This window comes from Heterodontus francisci, chromosome 31 (assembly GCF_036365525.1).
Source record: "Heterodontus francisci isolate sHetFra1 chromosome 31, sHetFra1.hap1, whole genome shotgun sequence".
NCBI lineage: Eukaryota > Metazoa > Chordata > Chondrichthyes > Heterodontiformes > Heterodontidae > Heterodontus > Heterodontus francisci.
Genome location: NC_090401.1, coordinates 40,064,754 through 40,084,941, shown reverse-complemented (window position 1 = coordinate 40,084,941; position 20,188 = coordinate 40,064,754). Strand labels below are relative to the sequence as shown.

The 20,188-nt window shown below is 44.5% G+C and overlaps 1 protein-coding gene across 3 annotated transcripts in view; it reads right to left on the bottom strand.

Moving 5' to 3' along the window:
* The window catches only part of ldlrap1b (low density lipoprotein receptor adaptor protein 1b), a 53,966-nt gene extending 48,090 nt beyond the window's left edge, over window positions 1-5,876 (bottom strand). The window contains exon 1 of one of the 3 annotated variants that reach the window (XM_068011361.1): window positions 5,854-5,876. Coding sequence is in view for 2 of the 3 variants with exons in the window: in XM_068011359.1 (XP_067867460.1) it covers window positions 5,527-5,611 (85 nt within the window). In the remaining variant the exon portion in view is untranslated. Of the gene's footprint in view, window positions 1-5,526; window positions 5,770-5,853 lie in introns of those variants that run through there. The other 2 variants (XM_068011359.1, XM_068011360.1) reach the window with 2 other exon arrangements.
* Between the last annotated feature and the right edge of the window lie 14,312 nt (window positions 5,877-20,188).

The following is a 20,188-nucleotide window of genomic DNA, read 5'->3' as shown; positions in this document are numbered from 1 at the left end:
AAAGGAACAACATTGGCTATTCTCCAGTCCTCTGGGACCTCACCTGTAGCCAATGAGGATACAAAGATTTCTGTCAAGGCCCCAGCAATTTCCTCCCTTGCCTCCCTCAGTATTCTGGGGTAGATCCCATCAGGCCCTGGGGACTTATGTACCTTAAAACCCAACACCTCCTCCTTTTTGATGACGACATGACCCAGACTATCTGCACTCCCTTCCCTAGACTCATCATCCACCAAGTTCTTCTCATTGGTGAATACTGATGCAAAGCACACATTTATACCTCGCCCATTTCCTCCGGCTCCACGCATAGATTCCCTCCTGTGTCCTTGAGTGGGCCAACCCTTTCCTGGCAACCCTCTTGCTCTTTATATACATATAAAAAGCCTTGGGATTCTCCTTAATCCTGTTTGGCAATGACTTTTCATGACTCCTTGCTTAAGTTCCTTCCTACTTTCTTTATATTCCTCAAGGGCTTCATCTGTTCCCAGCCTTCTAGCCCTTACGAATGCTTCCTTTTTCTTTTTGACTAGGCTCACAATATCCCTTGTTATCCAAGGTTCCCGAAACTTGCCAAACTTATCCTTCTTCCGCACAGGAACATGCCAGTCCTGGATTCTAATCAGCTGACATTTGAAGGACTCCCACATATCACATGTTGGTTTACCCTCAAACAGCCGCCCCCAATCTAAGTTCTTCAGTTCCTGCCTAATATTGTTATAATTAGCCTTCCCCCAATTTAGCACGTTCACCTGAGGACTATTCTTATCCTTATCCACAAGTACCTAAAAACTTACGGAATTATGGTCACTGTTCCCGAAATGCTCCCCTACTGAGACTTCGACCACCTGGACGGGCTCATTCCCCAATACCAGGTCCAGTACGGCCCCTTCCCTAGTTGGACTATCTATATATTGTTTCAAGAAGCCCTCCTGGATGCTCCTTACAAATTCTGCCCCATCCAAGCCCCTAGCACTAAGTGAGTCCCAGTCAATATAGGGGAAGTTAAAATCACCCGCCACTACAACCCTGTTGCTTTTACGTTTTTCCAAAATCTGTCTACATATCTGCTCCTCTACCTCCTGCTGGCTGTTGGGAGGCCTGTAGTAAACCCCCAACATCGTGACTGCACCTTTACGGCCAAAATATTTTTTTAAAATTATTTTTCACCCCTTATCCCAAGAAGTCTGTCCAGCCAGTGGCATGCTGACCCTAATTTCATTGTACATCACTTACGAGGAACTATATTTTAAGTCAATGCTAGCAAGACCATTAAAAGAAGGTAGATGGGCTGGAACCAGGTTTTAGTTGGAGCCCATCAGCATCTATATGGCTCATTGTTTATTTTGAACTAACTAAATTCATAATGTTCATTGAGGTAAAAGAGAATTCAAATTGCCAAAACAAGTGGACAATTTTTTTTTATATTCGTTCCTGGCATGTGGGCGTCACTAGCTAGGCCAGCATTTATTGCCCATCCCTAATTGTCCTTGAGAAGGTGGTGGTGAGCTGCCTTCCTGAACCGCTGCAGTCCATGTGGGGTAGGTACACCTACAGTGCTGTTAGGAAGGGATTTCCAGGATTATGACCCAGCGACAGCGAAGAAACAGCAATATAGTTGCAAGTCAGGATGGTGTGTGGCTTGGAGGGGAACTTGCAGTTGGTGGTGTTCCCATGCATCTGCTGCCCTTGTCCTTCTAACTGGTAGAGGTCGCTGGTTTGGAAGATGCTATCTAAGGAGCCTTGGTGCATTGCTGCAGAGTATCTTGTAGATGATACACACTGCGGCCACTGTGCATTGGTGGTGGGGTGCCAATCAAGCGGGCTGCTTTGTCCTGGATGGTGTCCAGCTTCTCAAGTGTTGCTGGAGCTGCACCCATCCAGGCAAGTGGAGAGCATTCCATCACACTCCTGACTTGTGCCTTGTAGATGGTGGACAGGATTTGGGGAGTCAGGAGGTGATTTACTTGCCGCAGGCTTCCTAACCTCTGACACGCTCTTGTAGCTGCAGTATTTATATGGCTACTCCAGTTCAACTTCTGGTCAATGGTAACCCCCAGGATGTTGCTATTGGGGGATTCAGCAATTGTAATTCCATGGAATGTCAAGGGGAGATAGTTAGATTCTCTCTTGTTGGAGATGGTCATTGCCTGGCACTTGTGTGGCACGAATGTTACTTGCCACTTATCAGCCTAAGCCTGGATATTGTCCAGGTCTTTCTGCATTTCTACATGGACTGCTTCAGTATCTGAGTATTTGGCTCTTGTTTACCAGCTACAAACAAAGGATTATACATGAGAAACGAGCCCTGGTGGGCTGAATGAACTGTGCGGGTGGATTGAGTAGCTGACCAGTTACAGTGCTGTTTGAGTGACTACTTCAAAATACAGACAACCTACCTCTATAATACAGCATACATCAGATATGGCATGCAAGATTCATATATTTTATATATACATATATATATATATATATGTGTGTGTATGTCTTGTGTGTGTTTTGTGGGTGGGGGGGGGGGGGGGGGCTGGTGATGGGGTGCTGGTGTGCGAAGATGCAGTGTTCGGTCAAGCCGGTATTTTTGCAGTATGCATCTGATGTCAAAGGATTGTACTTGGACCTGAAACAACATTTCAAAAACATTCTTACTTGTTTCTGACTCAACTGTTTATGTTGCTTAATCAGACCCTGGACAACCTGAACAATATGTCTGCTTCAAACCTGGATGAGAGGAACCTCATTACCAGGAAGCAATGGTTATGCAACTTTCCAGCACCATTTCAGAAGTGCAGCTTTAACTTATCTGACCACCATTACAAAATGTTACTAAAGAGTGATATGCATTTACTGGCTCACTCACACATTGATGTAGTTTCACAGTTACTTATGTGGTACTTACAGTAACCTACATGGATACAACAAGTCTGTTGGCACAGTTGTACATTCTGGTTTAGGAATGTAACACTTCAGGGTACTTTGCTGCCTGTGGCCTTTGGACCAGAGAGAGATAAACTATGCAAGAATGCAAGGAGCTTTAGTACCTTGTCTAGGGATGTCCATGTACCGTGCTCACAGTTAGTTCAGATCACTGGCAACTACTGCTAATGATGCAGTTTGCTACATCCAGAATTCTGAGATAAATTATTCTAGCACTACAAGGATAGAATTGATTTAAACTAAATTTTAAGTTTGAAGCAAAATTGCTAAATATGATCAAATATTGTTGCAAACAACAGAGGAAAAGCTTTTAATACCTTACTACACATCACATGATTCTATAATCTTTCAGGTTGACTGGAATAATCTTCTACTTATTAAGGGGACCTCCAGACTCCCAATTTTGGTTCAAATAGCACCAACTACAAGGATAAAGGACAGAATTCTGCTTCTCAGCAATGTATTGGGCAAGGACCATTCTGCCTAAAAAGAGCACTTCTTCCATTAATGCTGCAGAAACTTAGTAGCCTTTTGTCACCAGGTGCTGTACTGCTAATAAAACAGCTGTAGAGAACCGTACACTGACGTTTGTACAACAGGTGACTTGTATTCCAAATTTAACAGAAAGGGAGTGTTTATGCTTCAACATCTGTCCTGCACTCAGGTAGGGCACCATCTCAATGAAAAACTCCAGCAAACTTCCATTTACAGGTTTACAACATATTTGTGTGAGCTATTTTGAAACACTATATCTCCTGCACATGATTACAACAAAATAATTCATTCTGGCTCTTCTGAGTATATCGCTCTCCCTCCCTCCCCAAATAAAATATTACCAAACACTTTATAGTGTTAGCAAAGTCGGTAGCACTATACTCTCGCCTTTCAGGTAGAAAATTGTGGGTTCAAGCCCCACTCCAGGACTTCAGCACATAATCTCATGCAATACTGAGGAAGTGCTGCATTGCTGGAGGTGTATTTCATACAGGATGCTTTTGCAGGTGGACCTAAAAGATTTCTGGGGCACTTTCAATGTCTTGAGTAACCTTATTCCCTCAACAATCACCAAAAAATGCTATTAACTGATTATTCACATCATTTGCTGGTCATGGGATTTTGCAAAGTACATTTTTTGAATGAAGAAGTTGGGAATGCCAGAGAACAAAAAGGACTGTGTAAATGCATCACTATATCTTTAAATATACAGAACCGTTAGTAAAATGCAGTTTCATACTGGGATTGCAGGAGACAAAAACAATTAATCTTGCCATTGTCATGAATAAACTCAAGTACAAAATATTCACCTTGGTGAATTATTTTACTGTTTGAATAGGGTAACTGGAAACTGGGAACAAACTAGAACCTACCCTAACCAACTCCCTCCCCATGAAATGACGCTCAGTATAACACACTAAACATGGTACATTTAAAGAATTGCCATAGCCACAGGCTCACTGGGCCATCCTACTCGTTTAAAAATCTCATTAGCAAAGGGCTTGGATAACATTAGTTCGGGTAACTTAGAAATGATGACACAGGCTTACTTTGTGCCACGGGCAACTGTGGACATCTGGCTAGTGAGTCGGAGCAGATAGTTAACAGCACATCACTCTTCAAAAAGAAAAGCTCAAACATGAACTCAACAGGTTACATATCATAAACCGTGACAAATATAGAGGTCTCAGTCAGCACTGTCTAAAGAACAAACCACCCAACCTCCTCATCCATCATTTCAAGCACAGTATGCCCCCCGAGAGGATTAGGCTGGCCCATTTCCCCAACTCCCTGACTGCAATGTAATACAATATTCTGAGACCACTCTATTTTCACATCTGAAGTCCACCTCCAGGAATCAGTGCCCTATTAGATAGTGTACGACCGGCAGTACAGTATATACAAACTCCAAATGCCAGAAGGTATATTTAAATGTATAGGTTATAGGAGCTCGTAATGAACATGGAAGAATTGGTGCGTGGGGGCAGTTCATGGCCTCACTGATAAATTCTACGAGGGCATACTTGAAATTCCTTTTAGGGCCCTTTGAGAAAGTCATGAACTGTGAACGCAATTTGTGCTGGTGGAGTGAACCTACTCCCAGGGGAGAGGAGGAGTCTATCAGTTTCAGGGAGACGCCTTTAAAAGCTGCTTTTATTTTTTTGAAAGGAATAAATAATCATTAAATGTCAGAGCAACCCAGGGCGGATTAGAATCAAGACGATCACAGTTTAACTGAAGCGCAAAGGATTTCACAAATTGTGAAATTGACAGTTTCCTGGTCAGTTACACACGTTGACACGTTTGTTCTAACCGCAAGAGACATGTCCACTGTGTCTCCATTTGTAACCGCGCTTTGCGTGTCTTTAAGTCGAATTCATTCGTCACCTTCAAACTATAAACTAGCAGAAAGTGTAGCCAGCTCAGGCCCGGCAACATCTGGATGCGGCCAAGTCGGAAAGAGACACATAGACATTTGTAACAAAGATCCAATGTAACAACATCCACAAAACCGGCAACTTGTACAATGCTGAGCAACCTCCCCCACGCTTAAACCCCTAATAACGCTAGCTCGTGAAATCTAATAGTAAATAAACCTACTTTTGTGTTTGCCACTTCCCCAGCTTTGTTTGGCGATGCTGGGACTTCTTATGATCGCTCGTCCCGCTGATTTTAAAGCGTCCATGTTATAAATCCCCCACAAAAAATAATAAAGCACAACAGGAGCCCTCCAGCTGCGTCTTCCCTTCTGTTACAATCGCCTCCTGTAAACTTTCTAAACCCTCAATGGAGTTTTGGGAGGTGACATTTATGTAAAATACTTCGGCCAGTCGTGACGCAACACGTTCCTGACATTACGTTTGTCCCTCACCAGTTAAAAGGCTTCTCGGCTGGATAGGGCGGAAATTCAAAACCATCAAACTTTACCTGGTATAATCTAATGGAATGAGATCATCCCTGGGTTGGTTCTGGGCTGGTGAGTTATCAGAGGAAGCGAGCTCTTCAAGTGGCAGTACCTAGCAACTACTGCAAATTCATACAATGTGCTACAAGTCGTGTATGTGTAACAAGGCTGTAACAATGGCAAGATAGCCACCTAAAACCTAACTCCTGGACATATTTCAGCCCGAGTAGTTGTACATGTGGCAGCTTTAGTTGGCGTTTTTATTTTGGGAAGTGATAGGTGTCAGAGATGTTACAAATTGTGACTAGTCCATAAAATTATTGGACAGTGACTCCCCTGATGCCTCAATGGGCAACTGCAGCAAACTGGTACAGATTTGATCCCTGATCTGTGTTGGCCTCACTGGTATGAGTTTTGTAATTGACCGCAGTATCTGCAGTTTAAGGAGGGCTCGGGTTCATACTCCCGATTGATGGACATTGACTGCTCCGAGAAAGTGTAAATGTGTAGATACTAGTACGGTAGCTTTCAACTTCTGCGTTCAGCAGCCTACAGTTTTTCACCCAATTAAAAATGTGGGAAATTGCATGCTGGCAAACGCAGAAGTGGAAACCCCAGCTCTGCTGAGGATGGAGCCAGGCCACATTGTGATGCATCCCATGACGGAATGGTGAATCAACATTCCACTTATGAGAAAAACCACTTGATTGAGAGCTATCAGTACCCATTGAGCACACACACTCCCTTCAACATATTCCTATCCACTTGCAACATTGAACTATCATAAGCTACAACATGGTGGGAGGAATAGGAAGAAAGTTGCAGGAAAAATAAAGCAGCAACTGAGAAAAGTGGAAGCATTTGCTCTTAAATTAGACTCAAGTTTATGTTTAAGTTTAAACCTGTGACATAAATAGGTTATTTTGTGGCCAAAAATGGAAGGATATCAATAATTTTTTTAAAAAATCTTGTGAGATACCCAGGCAGTTTCAGTTGTGTAGACATTTACCACAGCTCATGTTTAATCTCAACGTACTATGGACATGTTTTCCCCAATTCAAGCATAAGGCAGTGAGTGGAACAACCATCAGCTGCACTCAAACCTTTCACTTGATAATGATTCATTTTTACTGCAGTTTCTAAATTTTCCTGTCTGAATATCAGGGATTTCAAACAAGACTCTGAGAAAGGGAGACCTGTTCAACAATTAGGGAAATTACCAGCACTACCAACACATGGTCTAATTTTCCTTTTTGAACAATTACAGATAGAACTTGGCATTATCTTCACCACAACAGCCTGCCTCTCTGTAACAAGACTGGCATATTCTTTCCAAGAGGCAGGATCCAGTCATGCGAGGTAGAATTCATTATCTAAATAAAAATAGAAAACTTACAGGAAGAAATCACTGTCTTAGTGTCTTCCCTGCAATGCTGAAACTAATTGAATGCCACAATGCATGAAGTTAGAGTATTAGTGTATTATTTTGATTCTCTTGGCAAGGGGAAAAATTGGATCATCCAATTCTGCTATTATCATCAGTAGCCAATTTTAGTTTAGCAATATCAATCAAAACAGAAATTCTGTTTGAATTGCATCCCCTCACCATCTGTTCCATCCCATCACGCAGTAGTCAAGGCACATGGAGCTATTTCTCTTGTGCCAAATCATTAGGAAAAAAAAGAGCATCTATGTGTCAAGCATTGTGCTGACAAACTTCAGACTGCCCTACGCCAGCTCTGTTCTAGTCTTCTTGGCCCACTCTCACTTGGAATATTGAAATCCTCAATCTACGAGAGCTCAGACACTAAAATTAGATCACAGACTGTAACACACGGTTCTGTCCTTCCACTGTTTCACTTCAGACAAACAATAGTGAATCCTTTAAAAAGTGTTTCTTTTTAAATTGCAACAAGAATATCAGTGGTTGCATTCATGTTTGCTGCTGTGATTTTTGCAGGTGGAATTTAATGTACTTGCCAGTTTCAACCAGACAAGAATTTAGTATCTGCAAGCCTGCTAGCATTTTTTTAAAAAGTATTTTTATTTTCACAACAATGAATTTTTCCCATTGCTTTCCAATTACAATGGTGAAGCAGAATAATTTTTAAAGTGTATCTGAACTTCTGCAGATCTGCTGGAATTGTCAATTTTGTCTGCAATGTAGAATAGCAACAGGTATATAGTGCTAGGTTCTACAAAAAACTGATTACAATTCCAGTTACTTATCTAAAATTGTATACATATAACTGAAGGAAATGGCTGGTAATATTTTTTAATGATATAACACGTGTTTTGATTTCTGATGGGATAAACATGATTTTGATATTGTGATAACATTGCAAATGGAATTACTAGACAACATTTGTACAAAACACTCACACTTGCATCCAAGTTTCCAGCTGTACCCAGCCATAGTAAACTTCACTCATCTTACTTTAAAACACTTTACCCTGAAAACTATTTTATTGTTCAAATCAGTTTTCATTTCTTTTCATTAAAAATCTCACTCCTGCCTTTTTTGACAAACTGGATAATAACCTTACACCATCTTGTACCAAAAAATATGTCGCACCCGCGAGTTAGATTGTTGTTGGCTGCAGTTAACCCCTGTGGATTACAAAACAACATGAAGGAACAAGAATTGCGAAAACTTCAATTAAAATTGCCTAAAATGATTGCCTATGCTTTTGTTAAACAAAATCTTCATATCAATGTTTTATGTGTGTTTCATGTGATGATGTACGTGACTATTACCTTGTTTCAGTGAATTATGTCTGTAATATTTGGTAATTGTAACCTTTCAGAAATATTGAATGAAAAAGGTTATTTACAATAATTTTAGCAGCTTGTTACTCCAGCTAGCAAGCATTAGGATCCTGGAAATCTGTCTCTATCACTCTCTTTTCATGCAGTGATATGGATGTCACATGTAGCTTCATGCGCGGCCACGCAGCAATCTGCAACATGCCACGCTGTGAAACAAACAGGCCTCGTTAACATGTGTGCATGAGCGGAAATCTTAAAGGGACCACGCGGTGCAACCAACAAGCCGCGCACAACGAATAACATTTTGAGGAAACATTGGTTTCCGTCTGAAAATATGAACCAAGATTCGGCCCAAGAAAAGCAAAGTCTATAAATCTATCTATTTGATTACTAGTATTGTACAAATTGATGTTTTTAAAAAAACATAACTGACCTAATGTTTTTCTGCAACTACCACGGTCACTGCTGCACCAGCTAGAAATTGGAAGACCGCACTGTTAATCTATAAAGGCAGTCTGTGGTGAACACGGCTGCTCTTGCTAGTAGCTGCTATTATATTTACGTGAGATCCACGCGACTGATGCTGGATCCTGATCCTCAGGGTTGTACCCGGCTGGCTGCACCGAGAAAGTAAACTGGCTGAGATTCATTAATGTCAGCAGCTGCGAAAGCCCAATATCAAACAGCATCACTGAATACTGGGTACTGTGGGCAGGTTTACTTTTCGGATACATTTGCCCTTGCAACACTCACCGTCATAAACCAGTGCCACTAGTATGGGCTTGGCGCAATATAAAAGCAGCCAGTACTTCTTTTAGAAAGGCCCAGTGCTGATGTCAAAGAGGCGAAGAATTGGTTCTCGAATGCCCTCATCACCAGAACTTTCAAACAAGCACTAAGACGTAGCTTGGCTGGTGGTGAGAAGGGCCCTCCCCGTCAGATCCTTCATGCACACCTGAAGTCTCGCCCCCTCCGCACAGTGCCCCCGCGTTGGCTGTGGTGGGGAAGAGACGGTCGCCCACCTCCTCCTGGAATGTGTCTTTGCAAAGCAGGTGTGGAAAGAGATGCAGTGGTTTTTGTCGAGGTTCATCCCAAGCAGCTCTGTAACACAGGAGTCTGTGCTCTACGGGCTGTTCCCAGGGACGCACACCGAGACAAACATCAACTGCTGCTGGAGGACTATCAATTCGGTGAAAGACGCCCTTTGGTCTTCCCGAAACGTGCTGGTCTTCCAGCGCAAAGAGTTGTCCGCCACCGAATGTTGCAGACTGGCACATTCCAAGGTCCAGGCCTACGTGCTGAGGGACGCACTAAAGTTTGGGGCAGCCGCTGCAAAGGCTCAATGGGGAAAGACCACAGTGTAAGGTCCCCCCACCAAGCTGAACTGAGGGGCTGGATCCATGGGAAACCCCTCGAACTGTATCGTTAATATTCTGAATTGCTGTAAATGTAAAACTGTAATTGGCACGACAATTGTGAAATGGAAGGGTTGTGAAGAAACTCATGATAGTATTGAAGGAAACTGATCTCCCTTGCAATGTTTGTATTTTTTGGTGCTGTTTGAAACTGTTTGGCAATGTAATTTTTGCAGATTTTTATGAATAAAGTATATTTTGGAAAAAAAAAGAATGCCCAAGAGGCGACTGCATTATCTCTCACAGAGATTGGGGCAAGGCTGCTGCTCAGTGCTGCAGTGTAGAGTGGCCATTGAATAGACTTTCTTTACACTTCTGGTGCCTTAATTTGAGTTCACTAGTTGATTGCATTGACTTTTGTTTAATGCAGGTGGCACCTTGTTCTTTTTCATGTTGGTTCTCAGTAGGGCATGATCCTATAAATGTATTTACATTTATGGACACATTCAAATGGAGAAAGTGACTGTTTTATTCTCAATAGTGATTATAATACAACAGAAAAGACTAGGGTTGGGCAATAAATACTGGCCTTGGCAGCAACGCCCATATCCCACAAATGAATAAAGAAAGCACATTTTTTAAAAATGAGCAAAAAGCATTGCTGAGAAAGCAAGAATGGCAGGTCACAACTTGTGCACAGTGGTAACATTTGGCACTAATTCAGTAAGTTTCTGTCTTGCACTTGAAAGGACTTTGAAAATTGCTTATGTAACAAGAAAAGGCTGATTTCTTGCAGTAGTGCGAAACCTGCGTTCAGGGGGTGGCCTCCAAATATTTCCTGGAACTAAACCTTGCCTACTGCTGGGTTTACTTTTTGCCAAGATTGACTCAGAGCAGAATTCACAGTTATTACATGGTTTCCAGCAATCTACTTTTTGCACAGACAACCAGTGTTTTTGGAATGCTAGCTGTAGGAACATAGGAGCAGGAGTAGGCCATTCAGCCCATCTAGCCTGCTCTGCCATTCATCCACTTCTATGCCTTTTCCCCCACACTGTAATATTCTGAGTACTGTTAGTCGAACACAGAATATCTCAAGAGTCTGCTGGGTTAAAAGAAACAGGAGTTTTATTAAAACACATCATAATGCTATGGCTTACATCTTCCAAGTAAAGGCCTGCTACCCGACCCGAACCTGGCGACGTGTCCGGTCGGGTTGCACTTCTGGGTCCGGCGTTCGGGCTCAGGTCGGACACGCTCTATCACAGGTAAGTGGCTCCAATGTTAATTTAATTTTTGGGCTAGAAAAATGGTTTTGTTAGTTATTTTAAGCTTGTGCAGATCAGCAACAAAGTGAAAAACGGAAGGTAAGTTATCTGATGGTTAGGTTGGGCGCGGGAAAAAATGGAAGGACTCGGGCCGGGTTGGGTTTTTATTTGCAGACCTGAGCCGGCCTTTACTTCCAAGACTTTGCAGGAGGGATCCACACCATGCGGTATTACATCACTTCCTGTGACAGTATGATTAGCATATTTACCCAGTAACAACCCAATGGCCGGTATAACACATTATATTACATCATCTCCTCCTCCACACTGCCACCGCCCCCGCCCAAGTCTCTGATTTCCATTTCTACATGGACAATCACTGTGGTGCTTTCACAAGTCTACTGCAACGAGTCCTCTTCTCCATTGGAAGGAATTGAGGTTTTGAGTCCTCTGAGTGGTCTGTCTGACTCCTTTACGCAAGAATGGAATTGGTAGATGACTCAGGTTCATCATTCGGGATGTCTTCTGGTTGGTGGATGAATGCAACATCACTGGTCCATTAGATTTTGTATATTATTGATTTGCCAGGATAGGAGGCTGCTTCTGTATGGCCACCAATGCCCGGCTATTCTGTCTCACCATACCATGCTCAATTTGGATAATGTAGGACTGTGGATGTGGTGTCTATTCAACCACTTCACCGTAATGAGCTCAGATCCAAACTGTTCTCCTGGCTGGTGGTCTGGCAGGTTTTGTGCCTCATGACATTTGTCACAGTTCCAATGATCTCTATCCTCTTTCTCCCTCATTTTATCCAAGTCATCAACTTATACTTGTGGCATGAGTGTGTGTGTGTGAGAGAGTAGGGAGTTGGGTTTTCAGTCTTCTTCCCATTAGGAGTTCACATGGTGCTGGACCATTTTGGAGTGGAGTTGAACAATAGCTTAGAAGTGCAAGCTGGATGTCATCATTCTTCTTCAGCACTGCTTTCATTGTACACATTCCTCTTTCAGTTTCACCAATGGCTTGAGGATATCTTGGTGAGCTGGTGGCATGAAAATCCATTCAATACTGTGAACTCTTTCAAATATCCATTGCCAAATTGTTATTCATTGTCTGGGATTACAAGGTCTGGGATTCCATGTGTTTTAAATATCTCCTTTAATGATGTAATTACTACTTCAGAACTGTGACCCAGCAGTTGCCTGACTTCTATCCATAGAGTCATAGAGAGATACAGCACTGAAACAGGCCCTTCAGCCCACCGAGTCTGTGCCGACCATCAACCACCCATTTTTACTGATCCTACATTAATCCCATATTCCTTATCACATCCCCACCTTCCCTCAATTCTCCTACCACCTACCTACACTAGGGGCAATTTACAATGGCCAATTTACCTATCAACCTGCAAATCTTTGCCTGTGGGAGGAAACTGGAGCACCAGGCGGAAACCGGGTTGCAAACTCCGCCCAGACAGTACCCAGAACTGAACCCAGGTTGCTGGAGCTGTGAGACTGCGGTGCTAAACACTGCACCGCTTGAATAGTAGTCTACTATGATCAAAAATATTTTGCCTCTGTGTTTGAAAAGGTCCATCCCAAGACATTCCCATGGTCTTAATGGAAAGGACAATGACATCAATGGTTCTCTTGTCTCCTGACGCTAAATCGCGCAATAATACATCTTGATATCTTCTCTTCTAGTGAGTTTGAGAGAACTGGCCACAAAACTGAATATCTTCAATAAAAGCAAAATACTGCAGATGCTGGAAATCTGAAATAAAAACAGAAAGTGCTGGAAATGCTCAGCAGGTCAGGCAGAATCTGTGGAGAGAGAAGTTTTTCTTCTTCTTTGGCCTCCTTATCTCGAGAGACAATGGGTAAGCGCCTGGAGGTGGTCAGTGGTTTGTGGACCAGCGCCTGGAGTGGCTATAAAGGCCAATTCTAGAGTGACAGGCTCTCCCACAGGTGCTGCAGAAAAATTTGTTTGTCGGGGCTGTTGCACAGTTGGCTCTCCCCTTGCGCTTTTGTCTTTTTTCCTGCCAACCGCTAAGTCTCTTCAACTCGCCACACTTTAGCCCTGCCTTTACGGCTGCCCGCCAGAGAGAAGTAGAGTTAACGTATCAGATCTGTGAACTTTCATCAGAACTGGCAAAGGTTAGAGACGAATTTAAGCAAGTGAAGCAGGGGTGGAGCCAGGGTTGGTGGGGAAGAGAACAAAAGGGAAGGTGTGTGATAGGGCAGAGGGCAGGAGAGATTAAATAACAAAGTTGTCATGGGACAAAGGCAAAGAGTGTGTTGATGCTTGTGGTGAAAGACAAAGCACTAGTGCAGAGAGAGTGTTAATGGCAGAATAATGAGCAGCTCTGTCTATATGAAAAGCATGTAAAATTCAGCCCCAAGAGTGGGTAACAGGTCAGAGGGAGGTGTCCAGGTGGATGGAGAATACTGGAGGTGGGCGAAAGGGTCCGCTGGTCGGGGGCGGTGGTGGTGGTGGGGGGGGGCGGTGGGTGGGAGGAAGGACTCCTGGTCAAAGAAGTGAGCCCAGAGGGAAAGATGATGGAACAAGAGCTCAACATCATGCTGAGTGTGAAATTCATTGAGGTGGGGGAGTAAGGGGATAAAACTGAGTCCTTTGTTGAGTACAGATCGTTCAGCGTCAGAGATGGGAAGGAATATCTTGCTCTGGCTTGACGTTTTGTGATGTGCAAATGTCCTTGGTGCAAACTTTATAGTACGTCAAGTCTCAGAACTCTCGCAATGACCAATCTCTCATCATAGATGAGTAAATGATCAACTACACGGAGATGTCCCGTCTGTTCATAGCACTGGCTGAGAACAGGATTGTGTGGCAGGTTTGCTGGCCATTCTTTGACAGAGCACTCACTGACTTGAGCACATTCTTCACCAGATTTCTGCATATCTCTGATTTCATTCAGTCGCTGAGTTGTTGCTGGTAGGGTTGTGGTGGTTGTTGATGCCAAGGTTTCTACCTGTTCCACAAAGGATACATCACCTTGTTCAGGTCTTGCCACTGGAATTCAAGCTAAAGCATCTGCTGGAAACTGCTGTTTTCCTGGAACATAGTCTGTCTTTGCATCAAAGCTCATCATCCTCAGTCTGAATCGTTGTATTTGTGGAGGGATTTTTGCTAACTCCTTTGAATTTAAGAGTCGCCAAAGGTTTGTGGTCCATCTCTATCTTGAAGTGAAGTCCAAGAATATAATCTGTAAACTTTTCACAAGCTCATGTCGCCACTAATGCTTCTTTCTCTATCACTGCATATCTCTGTTCTGTCTGTGTCAGCGAACGAGATGCATAGTAAACTGATCTGCGTTTTCCATCTCTCTGTACCTGAAAGAGTACAGCTCCCAGTCCTGTAGAAGATGCATCTGCAGTGAAGATAGTGGGTAGCTCTGGGTGGTAGTGAGCTAACACACCAGCTGATATCAGCATCTCTTTGATTTTCTCAAAATATCTCTGTTGTACTTTCTCCCAGCACCATGTATTGTCCTGTTGCAACAATTGGTGCCATGGCTCATTGACTACAGCGAGGTTGGGCAGAAACTTTCCAACTTGGTTTAACATACCCATGAATCGCTGGGGCTCAGTCACATTCCAAGAAGCTGGAAACTCCTTGATTGCTCTTGTCTTCTGTGGATCAATTCTTACACCAGATCCATCCACAATATGTCCAAGGAACTTGACAGTCAGCTGCGAGAACCCACATTTGATTTTGAGTGCAAGTCCTGCTTTCCCTAAGCGTTGTAGATCTGCTCTCACTCTATGTCATATTCTGTCTGAGCGGATTCATCATCCATTTGACATACAACTCCATCCCGTCCTTCTTGGATGCTTGATATTGTTCTCTGGAAGATTTCAGGCGCTGATATGATACCAAAGGGTAGTCTGTTGAAACAAAACCTTTCAAATGGAGTAATGAAGGTTGTGAGCAAGAGGGGCAGTTGCCAAAAACCACTATTTGCACCTAGTTTTGTGAAGATTGAACTCTTCTCCAATTTAACCAAGTTCTCGTATACAGATGTCATGGGATGAACTTTGTGTTCAACTGCTTGTTCAGCTGTTTAAGATCAACACAAATTCTAATAGATCCATTGGGTTTTGGCACCAGGACCATCCCTGAGCACCAGCTTGTCGGCTCTGTCACAGGTGAAATACCTCCTTGCTTCACCATAGAGTCAATTCCCTTTTTTACTTTTGGCAGGAGTGGGTGAGGAACTTTTCTGGGTATAAACAGGCACACTGGCTTCGCCTCTAGCCACAGGGTTATATGGTATGCTGTCTTCAGCATCCCTGGTCCTCTGAACAGCTGTGGAAATTCAGCTCTAAAGTTTCTGGGCTGATCTTCTCAGCTTTCCAGTTCCTCTACTCTGCAAATCAGGTGCAAGTTGGTACAAGCTTTCCTGCACAAAAGTGAGCAACTCTGGTTTTGGATCACATACAGTGTTTCTGTAATTTCTTTTTCTCGGCATTGAAGAACCTTCGGTTCTTTTATGACTTTAAGCTCTATCCTTCCAGACCTATATCATTTTTTGCCTGATGGCTGAAGAAAGCTCCTTTCTAGAAAGAACCAAAACTGCTGCTGCAGTGTCTGACTTAAAGTGCGTCTTTTTTCCCTCTACAAGGATTTCTGCACTCCAGCAACTTCCGCTTGGTTCCTGGATCTCTCCAAGGGAAGGTACCTCAACATTGCGAATATCCTCTACTTCATGGATGTTGCCACCTTTCAATGGTTTCCCTTTATGTGTATTCTGTACCAGCTTTTTGCTGGAAGTGGCCCCATCTTCCTGCAAAATGGCACTCAGTTTTCTTGGCTGCACCTACTGCCTTTAGCTTGGACTGCTGATACACGCTCCTCCTGTCTGCCCTGCTTCTTAACACCATCTTTCTGTTTTGTATATTTAACAAACTCTACTGAGTTGACTGCTTTCAAGATGGGGCTCTCCCTATCACCTCGAACCACGGATCGAATCCGTTTCCTGACTTCCGCTTGGATTGTCGGGGGAATCAGATTGCTCAGTTGGATTGCCTTTGCTAAGGTTAGATCATCTCTTGACTGCAAGTGATCAGACAAGGCATCATCAAACACTCCAACAACAATTCTGTCTCTGATCCATTTGTCTTTCAAGCTCACAGTTCTTTTCAAGTTTATGCAGGTTGTTTATAAATGCATTAACACTTTCCTCTTGACATTGGGTTTGCTTGTTAAATTTAGTCCGCTCAACAATGATATTCTTTCTCCGATTAAAGCATGTATCGAGTGCTTTGATTATTTCATCTTATGTGGCTTTCTCTTCATCAATCCGTACACTCACCCATTGCATATAACAGTGTACTGACCTGCTCACTGCTTGGCTTTGCAGCAAGGCCCAAGGCAGTGCAATACCTGGCCAATCTCCAATACAATTTCAGCCATGCCTCAACTTGATTTAGGCCTGCAACTTTCTCAAAGCTTTCCGGTAAAGGTAGGAACTTTTCCATCATCATTTTTCATCATTACCACCATATAATGTGCTGAGTCTAATACAGGATATCTACAGAGTCTGCTGGGTTAAAAGAAACAGGAGTTTATTGAAATATGTCTTACTGCTATGGTTTACATCTTCCAACAGCCTGCACGAGGGAGCCACACCATGGGTATTACATCACTTCCTGCAATGAGGTATACAGTATGATTAGCGTATTAACCCAGTAACAACCCAATGTCCAGTATCTCACATTATTCTACACTATCTACCTGTCTGTATTTCCCCGACAAGACTTGGCTAATGTCTTCAGCATCCTAAGCTCTGACTGACCCAGAAGGCCCTGAAAGTTTGTGAGCATGTGCAAAATATGAATGTGCAGAGTTCCAAACATGTGTCTGTCAAAGAACAGAGTAGGGTGTGGTCAGCGGGATGGAAGTGGGTCTTGCACTAGCTCACCTTGGAATTTGGTCTCACAACAGTAATGTAATGCTAATACAAAAGGAAAATACTGCAGGTGCTGAAAATCTGAAATAAAAACAGAAAAAGCTGGAAATATCTGTGGAGAGAGAAACCAAGTTAATGGCCAGAATTTTACCAGGCCTTTGGTGATAGGCTGAGAGGTGGGAAGGCTGGCAATGGCTGCCCCCCGCAGCAATAGCACCACCTGTGCCTCACCACTCCCCCGAACTCCGGGGCCTGCCTGTCTAGACTCAGTATTCCCAACCCCATTTACCCCTCTTCGAGGGCACCTTGGTCTTTGAAGTGCCCTCTCATTGCAGCTGCAGACTCGGTATGGCCACTGCCAATTGGGTCGGCAGCTCGAGGGTAGCCTGCTGTCCTTAATTGGTATGGTGGCCCTGGCGGCGGCCATTTAATTGGCCATTGCTAGGAATATGCCTCTCGGTACACCGCCACAGGCTGAAGCAGGATCACCTCCCGTTTTCAACCCCAGCCGTGGGACTGCAGCCATTGTGGAAAAATTCAGCCTAGTTCTCAATTGTATCATCCACCAGATACGTCATTAGGACTTCTGATGAATGGTCATTGACCTGAAACATTAACTCTCGGCTGGAATTTTGGGTCCGGCTGAGGGCGGGAACACAGGCGGGTGGAGCTCCAAAATACCAGCACCGGCTGGCATGCCGGATTCCCGACGCCGTAACTGCCACTGGCCATTTTCACCAGGGTGGGGGGAGGGCAGCACCGCAATCCCCAGATCCCTGATTAAGGCCAATTATGCTGGTTTAGGAGCTCATTAAAGGCTCTTTAATTGGGGGCTGTTGTGATTTCCGCAGGGGTGCATGGGCTGCACACGCTATCTGGAGCAGACCAGGTGAAGGGAGGTGAATACATGGTGGGGAAGCAGTCATGGCTGCCCCAGGGAATTACCTGGGCCCCATAAAAGAGCGAACAGGCACAGAGGGGGACTCGGCCATTGACAATCAGGTGCCATTGGCGCAGAGCTGGCGGGGAGTGTGGGCACGGGCAGTGCAGGGGGTCGGCACCCTCTTGACATTGACAAGGGTCGAAAAGCAGACAGCAAGGCTGTTAAGGACAATTGGACGGCCACCTGACCACAACGAAGGCAGCAGTTAGCAATGGGAGTACAATTCTCATATTTTCGGATGTAGGATCTACCGTGAAAACAGAGCTACCTGGAGTTGACCAAGAATCAGTGCAACAGGAGACTGCGACTCTCTAGGCAGATGGTCACAGACATCTGTGCGGTCATCGCCGAAGACCTCGCACCTCACAGCACAGGTTGCCATGCCCTGCCAGTAACCGTCAAAGTCACTGCGGCCTTGAACTTCTTCGCTTCTGTTGCCTTCCAAGGATCAGTAGCAGACCTTGGTGGCATCTAGCAAACACCAGCACACCACTGGATCTTTCAGATTACTGATGCCCTATTTGCCAGAGCTGGACAGTACATTCAGTTCTCGACAGATGCAGCCTTACAGACACAGAGTGCAGTGGGTTTTACCCCCAGTCGCTGGATTTCTCGGGGTGCAGGGCATCATCGATTGCACCCATGTGGCCATCAAGGCACCCAGCAACTACCCAATCAGATACATCAGCAGTGAGAACTTCCTCAATGTTCAGCTGGTCTGCGACCACAACAAGAGGTTTCTCCATGTGTATGCTCACTTTCCTGGCAGCTGCCATGACTCCTTCAATCCAGGCTGCCACTGCTCTTCTCTCCACCCTCTAAAGCTGTGGATGGATCCTAGGGGACCAGGGATATTCCTTGAAGATATGGCTACTCACCCCTCTGGCACCCTCATCCTCCTCAATGACATTCTCAGCCTTTGGCGGATGCTCCAGATGACTGGACAGAGGCACCAGCTGGGGCTCAACTGGCATTCCCTCTAAATATCTCTGTGCCACCGGTCCGGGTTTCACAGTGTGGCATACATCCTGTGAATGTCAATGCACAGTTCCTGTATGCACCAAGTGCTGCCACATATGGCTCTCCATGAGGTTGGCCACTCTCTCCATGGAGGAGATCATGTGCTCACGGCCTTGAACCATTGTGGTGCACTTGAGCTGGATTGACTCCTTCATTTTCCATGACCCTTCACTGCCTCAGCGAACTCTGACATGTGGGAGCACATCTGCTGCTGCTGGTCTAGATAGAACCTCCTTTCCAGTGACTCCTGAGGCTCTGCATCTGTGCCCAGCTAAGAAGGGCTGTATGTGCCCTCCCTCTGCCATGGGAAACTGCCCACAGATGACTTTTGCACCTCCTCCTGCACACTCATGCAGTGTTCCTCACCCAGTGCCACCCTATTTAGACAAAATGCGAGGACTTACCAAGGTGAGTGCATCTGTGCTGGTGGAAGGTGCGCTTGTAAGATGTGACAGTGCTTCTTCAGATCTTTGCTAGTCATCTTGGCCCAGTGGAGAGGGAGAAGGTCTCCTTGGGTGGTTATCTGCACCTGTTGGAGACACAAGAGCTCATGAGAGCTAGCCTTGGAGAGCAGAAGTTTCGACAGTGCTTAGGTTTCCCAGTGTAACTCAGTGTTTAGCATGCTGTCGGATGGGGTGGAGCGCAACACACCTCCCTTGATGAGTGCATTGTCCTCTGCAATCACTGTCTCCACCATGAGTGCCCATTTTGCCAGGGTAAGTTACCACGTTGTCTGCAATTCTGGCTATTTCTATCACTCCCTTCTCCATTGGTGTGACAATGGGAAGCTACGGTATCCCTCTGCCTGTTTGGAGCCTCTCTCAGGCATTGTGAGCTTGTTTCTTCTGCAAGGACAAAAGAGAGCGAGATAAGGCACCGCTGTCTTCTTCGGCCAATGGCAGCTGCTCCAGTTCATTGGAGAGTGCATGCTTCAGTGCTGGCAGGTCCTCAGTAATAATATGGCACAGAGCCATTCTGAGTGGGTCAGTAAGTGGTCTGTGTACACACTATTCCGATGTTCAGGAGCAGCATGTGCCCTGAGGCTCCTCAGCTGGTTTGTCTGGTGGA